This window comes from Patiria miniata, unplaced genomic scaffold (assembly GCF_015706575.1).
Source record: "Patiria miniata isolate m_02_andy unplaced genomic scaffold, ASM1570657v1 HiC_scaffold_24, whole genome shotgun sequence".
NCBI classification, from domain to species: Eukaryota; Metazoa; Echinodermata; class Asteroidea; order Valvatida; family Asterinidae; genus Patiria; species Patiria miniata.
Window position 1 is genome coordinate 22825017 of NW_024037063.1, and position 14370 is coordinate 22839386.

At 38.8% G+C, this 14370-nt stretch overlaps 1 protein-coding gene across 5 annotated transcripts in view; it reads left to right on the top strand.

Annotated features, from left to right (window-relative positions):
• The first annotated feature begins 1509 nt into the window (after positions 1 to 1509).
• Positions 1510 to 14370, top strand: part of LOC119732660 (unconventional myosin-XVIIIa-like) — an 89557-nt gene continuing 76696 nt past the window's right edge. For 4 of the 5 annotated variants that reach the window (XM_038206288.1, XM_038206290.1, XM_038206291.1 and 1 more), the window contains exons 1-4: positions 1510 to 1646; positions 2193 to 3338; positions 11700 to 11897; positions 12604 to 12780. In XM_038206288.1, coding sequence (XP_038062216.1) covers positions 2229 to 3338; positions 11700 to 11897; positions 12604 to 12780 — 1485 coding nt within the window. In that variant the 5' untranslated portion in view covers positions 1510 to 1646; positions 2193 to 2228. Of the gene's footprint in view, positions 1647 to 2175; positions 3339 to 11699; positions 11898 to 12603; positions 12781 to 14370 lie in introns of all 5 variants that reach the window. The other variant, XM_038206289.1, reaches the window with a different exon arrangement.

The window sequence follows — 14370 nt, forward strand, 5'->3', positions numbered from 1 at the left end:
CGTGTGCTGTTTTTGTTGGCAGGACTTTCTCCGTACTGTGACAAAAGTTCTTGGGCCGACCACTATTTGTTAAGCGCGCCCTCTTTTGAAAGAATATTGGCAAAATTCGACTTGTTATTTTTCGCGCACAACACACTACATTATTTGGGTTCTATTATTTGAATTGTTGGACGAAATCCCTCGAAATTCTGGAGAAATGTGTATTATGAAACGACTAATCACGAGACGAAATTTCAATTTGATACCATTTATATTTCTAAACGAGTGTGTTGTTTGTCTTTCCATGAAAGTTGACCAGTAATTCGGATTCGCTGTATTTTTCGCGCTTAACATACTTCATTTTTGGGGGTTCTATTATTGTTATTGGTTGACGAATTCTCTTGATATTCAAGAGAAATGTATTATATATTACGACCAACCATAAGACAAAATATCAAATCCGTACAAAATATATTTACTGAGTTATCGTTCGGAAAACGAGTGTGCTGTTTTTTTACGCAGGTTTTTTTCTCCGTGGTGACGAAAAGAAAATTAACGGTGGCGACCACTATTTGTGTAGCGCGCCCTCTGTTGAAAAAAATATTGGCTTCAATTCGACTTCAATTTTTTCGCGCGTAACACACTACATTGTTTTGGTTCTATTATTTCTATGGTTCAACGAATTCTCTCCTAATTCAGAAGAAATGTGTATTATGTAACGACCAATCACGAGGCGGAATTTCAGTTAGATACAAAATGTGGTTTTTTTTAGTTATCGTTCCATGAAAGCTAGTTGACTATAATTCAAATGCGCTGTATTTTTCGCGCTTGACACGTTACATTTTCTGTGTTGTATTATTGTTAGTGCTTGACGAATTCTCTCGATATTAAAAAAAAATGTAAAATATATTACGACCAATCATTTGACAAAATTTCAATTCCGTGCAAAATGTATTTCTTGAGTTATCGTCCGGAAAACGAGTGTGTTGTTTTTGTAGGCAGGTTTTCTCCCTGGCGACAAAAGTGCTTTAAGGTGGCGACCACTATTTGTGAAGCGCGCCCTCTTTTGAAAGAATATTAACTTAAATTCGAGTTGTTATTTTCGCGCTTAACACACGACATTGTTTTGGTTCTATTATTTGTGTTTTTAGACGAATCCTCTCAACATTCAGAGGCAATGTGTATTATGTAACGACCAATCGAGAGACGAAATTTCAATTCGATACCGTGAGTATTTTTTGAGTTATCGTCCGCAAAACGAGTGTGTTGTTTTCAAGTTGTTCCATGAAAATTTACATGCAAATTCTGATCGTATTTTTTCGCACTTTATTCAACCATAAACAACACGCCCGTTGCCCAAATGTTGTACGATATTGACATTTTGTCTGTTGATTACTTGTGAAGCTTTAAAAACGGCGTTTGAATAACAAGCAAAGTTAACTTTGTTGAACCGTTAGTTTGGACGTGCGCCCTCTCAAGACCACTTACGGCCAGCCATGCATGCAAAATAAATACAGTCTGTCAATAGAGGTCGCCCTTGCGAACACCGCTAACACACTGCTGCCATTCATGCTATTTGGGGTTTTTAAGTGAACATTCGTACACCCCTTTGGTACAGAAAAACCCGAAAAACTACAAAATCTGAACTCGACGTGTCAATCGCACAGGTGAGTTTTGAAGATCAGTAGTTACTTTATACGTCTGTAATGTGTTTTAAGATTTATCTGAAATAAAAGAAGCGATTTTTTGGAGATGAATTTCGGTAGACAAGTTTGCAGTTTTGCCCTGCCCCTTCCATGCAGCTTCAATTGTGCACACTTTAATACTGGATAGATGCCTTTTCATCTGAGTGAAACATTATGTAAAGAAGTAACTTTGTTGAAAACTGTTGTCTGTTGAAAACACGTCCAGCTCCACACCCCAAACTATTAAGTTGGTGTGATGTTTCCTGATAGGAGTTTTGAAAACTAGGCCTAGACCATGCAGATTCAATTAGTAGGCGCCCCAGCCCCTTAACTTGTTTTTATTAAATTCAAATTTGAAGTTTATGAACAATTTGTTACTTTGATGCATATGGGGCCAAGACAGGCTGTCATGGCTTTGCAATGCAATTGTGTGAGCACTATTTCTTGTGAGTAACTTGTGTGTAAAAATAAAATTCTTCAAAACCTTATTTTTTGTTTGCTTCCATTTTCCGCATTGTCATTTTGAAGGGTTTCAATTGGAGGTGAAGTGACCAACTGCCAGCCATGTTTCACTTCAAGAAGAAAGACCGCGACTCTAAGAAGGAGTCCAAGAAAGAGAAGAAGCAGGAAAAGCACAGCATCAAGCAGAAGGAGCGCCACAAGGACAAGTCAATGACAGAGGAGGAGTTAAGCCGATTGGATGAAATCAAACGTGGGCTGTTCCCCGGCCGAAAGATCAGCCTCACCAGGCGCCAACCCCAGGTTGATCGGACCGACGGGTATCACGCGCCGGGGGTCGAGATCCGTAACAGCGAATCCAATTACAGTATGGAGTTTACCAGTGGAAGCGACGAGCAAAGCGCCAGCTCGGTCCGTAGTAGTATGGAGTTTCCCGTCAACCAACAAGTAGATGAGGATGGTGATAAGGCGGTAGACGTCAACGGCAAAACTGAGACAACAATTACGGTGTCAGAAACCCCGCCTCTTGTTAAAAAAGGCTCTGGATCTAAAAAGAGTATTCTAAAAGGGAAATCTAGTTATGGATTGCCAGATGTTTCTTCCGGGACGGTTTCAAGTAAACTTGACGACACGGGTGTACTCGCGGACAACACTGCATACAATGAACTCATCGCGGAGAAGGCTCTGCAGGCTGAATCTCAATTTGGTGAGTTTGTCTTTGAGCCGGGTGCCAGTAGCCCCGGTCCAGGGGAAAAGACGTTCGACATGGATTTACCGCTTCCGGATCTCGTCGTGCCAAAGCCGCCAAGGAAACGCGACGTCATGCTTCACCGACAGCCAAACGGCGGTTTCGGGTTCACGCTCCGACGCTGCATCATTGAGGAGCGCAGCGGGCCGGGCGGGGGTATAACCCGACGCACCGTTCACTTTGCCGAACCCAGCTCTACGCAAAAAGACAACTCGTCTGGTTTACTGCCGGGAGATCGCCTCGTCGAGGTCAACAACGAAAACGTGGAGTCCACGCCACGAGACGACATCATCGGTAAAATCCGTGGCTCCGCGGATTCGGTCTCGTTGAAAGTCCAACCGATTCCGGAATTGATTGAGTTGAGCCATCGCCACGGAGTGGACGGATCGGAGATGTATCTGGAAGATCAGATCTTGAAAACGGGATCGTTGGCGCAGAGCTCAAGTATACGAATCGAAAGAGGCAGGGTGAGTAAAATTCTCTTGAACTTTTCACTAAAAAAATCTGACTAGCATGAACAAAGACATTGACAGTTGGGGAACCCCCCAGCAAATGGATAGATAGTTCAGTTGGTAGAGCACCGGAACTGCAATCCGGAGGTTGCAGGTTCAATCCCTACTTCTGTCAATTTCTGTGTTCAACCTTTTTTGAAAGTTTTACATAATACTTTTTTGCATCTAAATTTTTGATTTTTTGATCAATTTGAAAACAGTGTTTTGTTTTGCCATTTTACAAATAGATTTTCACCCAAGTTGTTAATGGAAAATGCTATTGAAACCTCATTATTTTAAATCTGATAACAATATAATATGTTGCTTTTACAAGCCACTTTTAATGTTTCATTTGCAGTTTCATGTTCTTTACGTTGGCTTTGGATGGTGACAACATTCTTTGCAAAATTTGAACAAACTGAAATTTTATGTTTTTGGATCCTTCAGCCCCTTGTTCAATTGTGCATACACCCTAAGCTGTAAAATCTCTTTTCTGGACACTGAGTGCTGTTCTTTTTTTGTGTGTTTAAATCCGAATCTTTTAAAATAAATAATTTCAGTCTCAACATCCAACACAACACCTAAAGAAAGCTGTGCATATTGACACATGTATACACATGTACATGTATAATCTACACTGTCACTGTACAGTATACATGTACATGTACATGTACATGTACATGTAGTTCCTTTGTACATGTATGGGATTCTGTTACACTTTCGTGTACAGTGTACATGTATGTACATGTACATGTATATGTACATGTACATGTGTTGTGTACCTGTACAGTATTTTGTACATGTACATGTACTATATCCGCAGTGTACATACAATGTACGTGCCTGTTCAGCAGTATGAAGGCGTCATAATTGTTCGGAAACCACTCAACCATTCTTGCCCGCAAAACCACAACAATAACCTAACATAACCTTTACCTGAATCAGCATTTTTTGAGGAATGCCCTTCCTAACCATTGAATAAATTTCACTAGAAAAGCGATGATAAGTGCCTTGAAGTATGTTCATGACAAGACGGAGGCGTTAACTTTCAGTGGTTGAAAAGCGAGTATGTTTACGAGTCATTGAGCACAGGAATATAAACCTGTGAAATCGTAGCCTTGTGTATTGAAACTTTTTAGTTGGACGATAAAACGGACAGAAGGCTATAAATAATGCATTAGGGTGAAAATCTTAGGTTATCCTCAAAACTGTTGTTTGAAATTGAAAATGCCTTAATTTTTTTTCGTGAGGTTACAAAAAATGCCGTGCTAAAATAACAACAGTCTGTTCCGTGGTTTAATGTTTCTCTTTAAAAATTTGTTTATTTTGAGGAAGATATTTTGTGCAGAAATACACTATTTTATATTGTAGGAAATAGAGAAATCATTATTTATTCACAATTTTTATAATCAGTAGTCGTGAAATCTTATTGATGCCTGGGCAATTGGAAGTCATGAATTATTCATAATTTCACACTATTACCTCATGAATAATTAATTGTACCTTATGTTTACGTATTGCATGTGTGGGTACCCAGCAGTCTAATGGGGAAAAGTCATGATTTGTTTCCACATTTTTTACAGTCAGTCCACATGAAAACTTATTCATGAAAGGGCAATTGGAGAAGTCATTAATAATTCATAATTTAACAAGATCACTTCATGCATATTTCATTGTCACCTCATAAATTATTCATGACCGTCATGAATATTTCTAGCACCATAACCTTATTAAAAATCTCATTGGACCCCAATTTGGAATTTAAATGTCCAGCCTTGTTGACACTATAAAGTTTCATTGTCCAAATCAAAATAAATCCCTTTAAACACGCCATTGAACAATGGAAATGCAAGCTCATAGTTCAACTGAATCAAAGAATCCATTGTATTCAATAAAACCTGAGCCATAGAAAAAAAGCATCAAATTTCTTCTGTCTATATAAATTTGTTTTCTCTTCAAAAAAGTTTTTTTTTGAGCAATATAAAGTTATTCACTTTTGAATGAGACGTTGACCTGAAAATTTGGCCCACTTTTTGTTATAGAATTGTTAGTATTTGTTACTTTAAGAATTTGGAATAACTTGCGGCCCAACAATAATTCTGTTCTCACAGGATAGGCTGGTTCCCGCTCCACAATTAGTATCAATTATGTACCGACAGGGAACCAGTCTGCTAGTAAGGCGGATCTGTTTGCGCCCAAAACAACAACTCTTTTTATTGAACAGAGGGTTACAGACATCAATTAAAAAAAAGAGTTTTATAGTTGGAATAACATATACAAGTTGAACATTTATTAAGTGAACAAGAAATGGATTGGTTTATTAAAGAGCACAGGGAAACCAACTTTACTACCGGTATTAAGTTTAGACTTGCAAATTTCCTGCTTTAAAGTTGACAAAATGGTTGACTTTGGATTTTGAACCGTGGACCAAGCTTAGTCATAATTTTTTTCACTCAATTTCCTTGTAACATTTGTTTGGTGTGAACACAAAGTGTCGGATATCAAACAAAAAGTTTAAATTTGAAGGATGTTTGCAAGTTTGGTATCTAGCATTCTTATCTTTGAAATGTTTGACAATTTTTTTTCATATCCAGCATATTGTGCAAAGGCTAGAATAAAGGGATAGGCATAAATAATCATTAAAAAGATTCACCCTCAGTTTTTTGAATTGGAGCAAAATGTAGCAAAAATATTGTACTGAACATTTGAAAATATAGTGTTTTGTTACAGAGAAGAAAAAAATATTTTATTTGTTGGAATATTTGCTAGTCACAGGTGACCTTGGAAAATAGTTATCTTCAAAAATTATTACTTTATAAGTATTTACTTTCTAATTTTTTTTCTCAAGACATGAGAATCCTACATCTAACAATTTGGAATATATTGCTGTTTTTTGTAGAAAAGAAACTTACTGTTTCCTCTGGACTCTTCTTGAATAACTTGAAATAAATTCCTTTTCTAACTTTCTTTTTCTAATTTTTTTTTTAGAAATACAAAAGTTAGTTGCTTTTGAATGAGACATAATTGACCCGAAAAATTGGGCCCACGTTTTGTTATTTAATAAATTACTTTACAAATTTCGAATAAGTTGCAGCCCAACAATATTTTTGATCTTTAAAAATGGGCATAGTACAAATGTGATATATCGGGACTTTTGCTAAATATTGTAGTTGTACACGTGATGTTGCCTCACTTTCCAAGATATAACCTTGTTTGTCTTTGACTGGTCACATTTTTTTTTTTTTTATCACAGTTGCGCGCAAGGACAGGAAACATATCCAGATTTATGACCCAGCCTATTGGAGCATGTGCCGTGTGATTTCTAATTCTCTGTCTTTTTCACTGTCTGGCCGCGATCATCTGCCACAGAGTGCAATACTTGGGATGTTGCCAAGATTTCAACCTCTGTGTCATGCAAAGGATCTTAAGGTTTCAACGTTACTTTCATCAGACAGATAAAAGTGCAGACTGACTGACACGACTAGAATACATTTTTTTACGTTTCAAAACTGGCAATTACCACCCCAGTTAAGTAGTTTTATATTTCTGGTCACTCAGCAACGAGAATTTAGAAAGAGAATTTAGAAATTTAACAAGACTTTTTCAGCCTTGTTGTAGCATCAAGACTTGCGGGATATCATTATTGGAGTCTAAGTTTGCAAAACATTCTTCCAATGGAAATATTTCCACAAATATATAAAACTGTACAAGTACGTGTTTAGTACCGGTACACGTGTAAGTATGCACTTTGCCGAATGACAAATGTCTCACAACATAGATGGTACAGATTGTGCAAAAGTATGTAACATGTCAGTATTTGTTTACATTATGTTGAACTCGTTGCAATGAAAAGTACTGTAGGCCCACATGTACTTGGAAACATGGACAGTGGCCCAATTCCTAACCACAGAATTCCGCACTTACGATCATCATTCTGTGCTTACAGCTCTAGCAAAATTTGTTTTGGTGCTAGCCCTGTAAGCACGGAATCCTTAGTTACGGGATGTACGCATTTGCAGAAGCTACAGTAAGTAGGGATTTTTTCGCTTACAGTAAGCGAAGCCATGAAATGGAGTTCTGGTTAGCGCTGCCAATGTTCCTAAGACAGGATGGATTCATCTTGTTCATAGCGACCTCTTCTGCCCAGGACAGGCTGGGTCAGGGACGGGCTGTAGAGAATAAAAAACAAATCCAATCTTGTGCCAATTAAGACTAACTAAAACCTTACATACACATGTACATGTACATGTACTGCAGTTCCATTGGCATGCATACATGTACGTACCCATACATGTACATTGTACGTACAATGACACATTATTATGTGCATATAAGCCCAGTTACGTGGAGTTGAATTACTGAACTGAAAACCCAGCATTGTGTGCATGTTTGTTTGTTGTATTAGCCCTTCTATTCATATTGAATTTGCATTCCTTCTTGGGAGCCGGGCTGTCAACTGGCCTAACATTCCATGCAGGATAAGATCAACGGAATCCAGCTCAATCAGTTCTATTCAGGAAGGAATAACAATTCTATGCCTTCCTTCCTCTTTTGTCAAGGTTGAAGAACCCTAAATCTTGCCATGTCATGAGCCAGAAGATTTTTGAGGAGATAGTGGCAAAATGTTTTGCATCTTTACCCTGTGGACCATGTTACATAATTGTTTACAAATTGGGTGTTGTGGTCACGTGATACCAATTTTCAGCAAAACTGTCCTCTTCTGCACTGTTTTTTAAACCCTCCTTTTGTTTGATCAGTCACAGACAGTCAAAAATGCAATTCTGTTCCCCTGCCATGCCTTTAAATTTACACTGGGTAGTCACTAGCAGTCAGATCATATCCTGCAGGCACTGTGACAGTCAAATTCCATCAACAGCCAAAAGCAGAAGACTGGTAGGCTTGTCAATCTCCTACAGTCAAAGTATAGCATTTCATAACAATCACAGCCAGTCAATCCTGCTTTTTGAAGGCAGGGAGCTCTTAACTGTTAAAAACAGTCACTTGATTTATTGTAACTGCTGGGCTGGCCTTGATGAAATTTCCAACCAGAGAGGGACAAAGACATCCTACAAATCCTCCAAAAATACTCTTTGCAAAGTGGAGGATTTTGCAGGATTGAGGCTTTGGCAAAAATGTGTGGCTGATTTTGCAGGATGCACTGTGTCAAGGTCTTGGGCCGGACCTTGTGTTGTTTATGCTCAGCCATGCATACATTTAGGTCTAGATTATACTTGAAATCCTCCACACTGCTCCAGGATGTTACTGGCTCTGCATCAACATCCTGCAGTGGTCCAAGGACCACATTCAAGAAAAAACGGAGGACTTTGCAGGATTGAGGCTGTATGCAATTTTTACATGGAGGCATTTGGAGGATTTTGCAGGATTGAGGTTGCATCCCAGCAAAATGCCTAGAGAGTTAGAGTTAATGAATTTATTACAAAACGCACCTCAAAGGTGGATGCCGAATATGCAGTCAATCTACGTGTATATTGTTTCCTTGTCATAATACATTCAGACATTTCTACATCTGTGCCCACTCATGCAAGGTTTTCATTGACTGTACTCTGGACCAATTCCAGCGAAATTAATTGAAAATAAGGTCAGAAGTCCATTCCATAGCTATTCATTTCACCTGCACAGCAGTGTGTCCTGATTGTGAGATGCTTGTAAGCCATCTGGCCCATTATGAACTAGGAGTAGCCTCTCACAGCAGGAGGCAGACATGCTAGACTGAGAGATATCAAAACTAGTCACGCCCAAGTCTACAAATCCTTCCACATATTTCACTGAACAGTTGCAGGAATTTGCTTTGAAAACGGTTGATAAATCAGGGATTTTTCTCATTCAGGATATTTATGCTGCTGAAATTTCTGGGCTTGCAGATGCTGTACGGTACATTTTTAGACTTGGCTAGTCTCTTTGCGAGAGATCAAGCAATGCTGATTGAAAGAAGAAGGTTTGAAAAGCAATCATGTAGGCTGTACTTATAGTGGGGGTTTCTTTTCTTTGAATTTTGAGCCGACTTTTTTGAGTTTCGAGTTGATTTTGAGTTTCGAGTGGACTTTTCGAGTGTCAAGCTCCTAGTTGAATTTTCATTTTTCGATTTAACTTTTCAAGTTTCAAAAGTCATCTATTTTGAGGGGTTGAAATTTGAAAATAGCACGGGGAGGAAGATGCTCTAAGTATGACTGTCACTGTTGAAATCACAGATAGCTGAACCTGTTGTATTATTGTCTTTGAGCTGAGAACTACATGTACATGTACAATGGAGAAATATAATGGTAATGTAAATTGTAACAACTCGCCTTTAACCACTGTGCCTGTACACTGCATCTTTCCTTGAATCCACACACAATTCTTGTCACAACCGATCAGGATTGACGGAGTGTTTTATAGCCTGACCCCCTGTTACCTCTCTCGACCAAAACTCTTGATTCAAGTGACAGATCACCCAAAACGCACCTGGCGAAACTCCAAATGTACCCAACATTACCAGCCTCAAAGCTCATCAGAGCCAATATTTTGAACTATAAGCTACAGATCTCACTGCTAGGGTGACGAGAGTCGTTATTTTTAGTCAGACCCCCTGCTCTGACCCAAGTCAAGATTCTCCACAATTGCTTCCCTAGCAACACGCCTGCTTCGGCTTCCAAATTTATCCCAAACCTGATTGTCTTAAAGTTCATCCGTGAGTCTGTGGTGAGATCTCACTCTGCGTTCTGAGGGCAAGCAGCATGTGGTATCTTGCTATCAGCGTAGGAATTTGCAGCCTTCCCTTTTGGTCACTCCGTTCATAACCTTCGCATTCATCCCAGAACTATGCGACTGCATCTTGTGTAAGCATCTCGACTGCTGAAGTAACATCAGTTCCGCACTTACATGTAGGAGATACTGTATCCATTTCAACCGCATAGTCTTCAAGACTTAGGAATTCTCCTCCGGCTATCGAAGTCTCAAATGTGTCTCCACCACAGTTTCCTGGACTGTAACTATGGAAACCACATCCCAAAAGACAATCCAAGACTTGAACTATGGAGATGCTTGCTTCAATTCATCTTCATTTACATGACACTTTGTGATTGCGAAACCCTGACAAGTGCATTAGCGAGCGTGTCTGGGATGGCATACAAATGTATGCATCTACATCTTCATTGATGACCTATATTTTACGTGTACATGTGGACGATCATTCAGCAGTTGAGCAATTGATGTTTCTGATGATCAGGCCATTTCTCTCAAGAACCGAGTCCTGACATTATGAAAAATCATTATGCAGACGTCCAACGATGTTGAAATACGAGAACCGAACTCCAAATGACTTTACCTAGCTCTGCGGAGAATACTTGATGCCGATTTTGACCCATGTAGCACTAGTCTGACCTTTTAGGCTTTAATCAGACCTTTGAACAAGGGTCGTTGAGGTCGTTGACCTCACTGGCAGCCATGGCAACCAAGAAGTCAGCTGTTGTTGTTTTCTTGAATTCGGGAGCCAGAAAGTTAAGTGGATTAGATCTGAGTGATATTAGTCGATTTGTTTTTTTACGAGCTGCACTAGTTTTATAGCATTGCAGAGAAAATGAGGTTTGCATTAACATGTAATTGAATGTATATTTCAAAGAATAAAATGCTGAAAAGGTCTACTGAAAGAAGGAAATCGAAGGTGAATTTTTTTTAACAGTAATTTGATTTTGAGTGGCACATTTGAAAAGCTACAGTGTTACAGAGTTAGAGTGAGTTTCAGTTTCGAATTTGAACATTTGTTTCAGTTATAGTTTCAAAAGTAACGTGTACATTATACGCAGCACAAATTGTACTGTTCTTGTACAAGACCGCGTTGTATTGTAGTTCGTATTCGTGTATTTCTTTCAGTTAATACATGTACCGTACATGTATGAGCTGTTCTACAGTGACTTGCTTGTTCATTTTAAACGCTGAGCAGCAAACTCTTCAAACTGAGCTTGACTTTATTCTTTGCTTCCATCTATGGAGAGTTTACTTGAGGAGATGTTGAGGAGAAGAAGTCGTTCTTTGGTGGTATGTTAAAAGTGTCTCATGGATAATATTATTTATGCCCTTCCTTGTAGAATTCACACTGGTTATCAGTGTGTAATAGTCAGTGGCAGAAATGGTCCTTCGCTGTTGGCCATGTCTTATTTTGAACATTGAGGGGGTGGTTTTTCTTATATAGCCGAAAACGTGACGAAAGTATGAGAAGGGTCTTAAAGAGTGTTCGAATTGTCTTGATTTTTTTTGTCCTTGACCACAGTATGTAAAGGGTTGCAAAAACTGTTGTTGGATAATAATTTGTCAAATTCTAAATTTTTTTTTTTAACACAGGCCAAGTCGGACGCCCAGTTGGACTCCGAGAAGGCGTGGCTAGGAGCAGAGAGGGTGTGGCTACTACACAAGGGAGGCTTCACCGCCGCCCAGCTGCTGAACGCTGAGGGGATCGTTCCATTATCCGAGGGGCGGATCAGGGTCAAGTTGGCACACAGCGACGATGCGCTGGAAGTGGATGAAGAAGATGTCGAGAAGGTTAGCGTGAAGTTATTTCATTTCCAAAACTTCCAGTTTTGAGTTGAGTTCATGGATCAGTATCCATCATAAGACCTCAAGAGTCCATCACAAGTTATTTTGATGAAAGCTTTCCTTTCTTTTTGTTCATCCGGTCATCCTCATTGTGACTGGACATGTGACTTGACTTGTGATTTACCCCTGACAGGATTTGTGATGGACTAATCCATCAGACTTAGTCAAAATGTTTTATTAGTTTTGAGACATTAAAGATTGATGAAATAAGGTGGAATCGGGTGATAAAATTGGTCAAAACTTAAACCAGGATTGTTGTAAAACAGAGACACTTTCCTCTTGCTGTAACATGAAAATGAATAAAACGGCTGCAAACTGCTTACCGACCAAATTGACCTGAAATATACAAAATCAACAGAATTAGCGGACCTAACGTTTCAGTCTTTAGCAGGACCTTCATTCAAAGGCAAAATGACAGTGGTGCAGCAATGAACAAGTAGGGCTCACACAAGTATGTAAAGGCTGACCAATCCACAGCAAGTTTCAACTCGATCGGACTTGTACTTTTGTAGATAAAGGGCCTCAAAACATTACAGGATTGTTGTAAAACAAACTTTCTTCACGTGATAAACATCAAGTTTTGGTTAAGAATTGTTTAATTGAAATCACAGTGCTTATCAAAACTTTTAAATCTCTGTTTTTATGATCTCAGGCCAACCCTCCCCAGTATGATCGAGCGGAAGACCTAGCCTCGCTCCTGCACCTGAACGAGTCCGGGGTACTACACACCCTACGACAGCGCTACGGCGCCAGTCTAATCCATACCTACGCCGGCCGCAGTCTGGTCGTCATTAATCCCATGCACCAACTCTCCGTCTATTCAGACAAGGTAAGATAGCGAAAACAAAAGAAATGGATAATCTATGTTTGCTTATTTAGTGCGTGACTCATGCAATGTACCATGGCACATGTACATGAAGAATGAAACACATAGCAGAAATAATTTACAGAATTATTTGGATAACGAGAAACTAGACAAGGGCGAATGCGAGCAGATCCGTCAAAGTCAACAAACACTCCACAATAACATTTGTTCTTCCTGTTTCAATTCCTCTTTTAGTTTATACTCACAACTTGTGATGAGCGCTTGTAACGTTTGTCTGGTCTACTTTCTGACTGATTGCTTGGCGAATATTTTCGACAACAATTTATAACAGAACAAAAAATGATTGATTCTCATTAACTTTAATGTCAGTTTAAAAAACAATCCTCTTCCAATGTTCAAAACAGCTGTCAAAACAAACTCTTTTTCAAACCAATCTTGAATTCATCTCTGACATGAGTGTAAAACGCATCATCCTTCAACGCTCAAAATTTCCTTTTTTGGACATAAATATTTGACATACTACAGCCAGCTCTCTGAAGCATAGTGTAAAATGCACTGCGGCACACATGTTCATGTGATTCTATAAGTTTAGGGTCCAAAATGTAATATTTTTCCGGTCCCTGTTACCTTGGTACTTTATAGTTTGCCATTCAAGTAACATTAAGAATGACTTCAAACTAATTTCATATTTGTTGGGTAGGTAGTTTGCTATTCATAATCACTCTTGGAGGATGACTGCATTAAGGAATGCATCAAAATTATAAAATCATGGATGTCAGACGTAACAGAGACAGGAAAACAGTGGACCCCAAATTTACAGACTGATCCATTCTAGGCACTATATACTCCATTATACATTCCTTTAGATGGGCTATTAAAGGTAAACATTGTATGCATGCTGACATGTAAACATGCACAATATTTGTGGATTTGTACTTGTACATTTTTGTACCATCATAAATGAGTCAATGCTATGCCAATCCCCCACTGACAAATGTACACAACCAGCTTACAGCAATGTTATGAATGCTGGCAGGCCAGATATATGTCTCTATCACACACAGCTGTCAGTTCATATTTTTCTCCCCCCAGATGACCTTGAAATGAGGATTAAAGGTCCACGCCTTTTTGGTACCATCATAAATGAGTCAACACAATGGATTTTAATTCATGATCATTACTGATCACATTTGCATATGTAACATGTGGCATTTGCATACATTTGTATGTGAACATTTGCATACATGTTTGCATATAAATGTGTATGTTTTTATATGGGTACACATTTGCATCATACGTATATACATGATATTTGCATATTTAAATGACATTTGCATATTGTGGACATTGGTGTGTCAGTGAAAACAACCCACATGTGATGTTAATAGACCTTATCTGTTGCAGTTGTCTCTGAGAGTGTTTGTATTTAGTATATTTAAATCTGAAAAAAAGTGAGATTTGACACTGTAATCTACCCATTGTCTATGCCAGTTATTACACTTTTAAGACCTTCCCTCCCTCAGAAAGACCATGCAAACCTTAAAAAAAATTAACTGCTGCAATTTAGTGCTTTCCATATCTGGTTACAGCTGA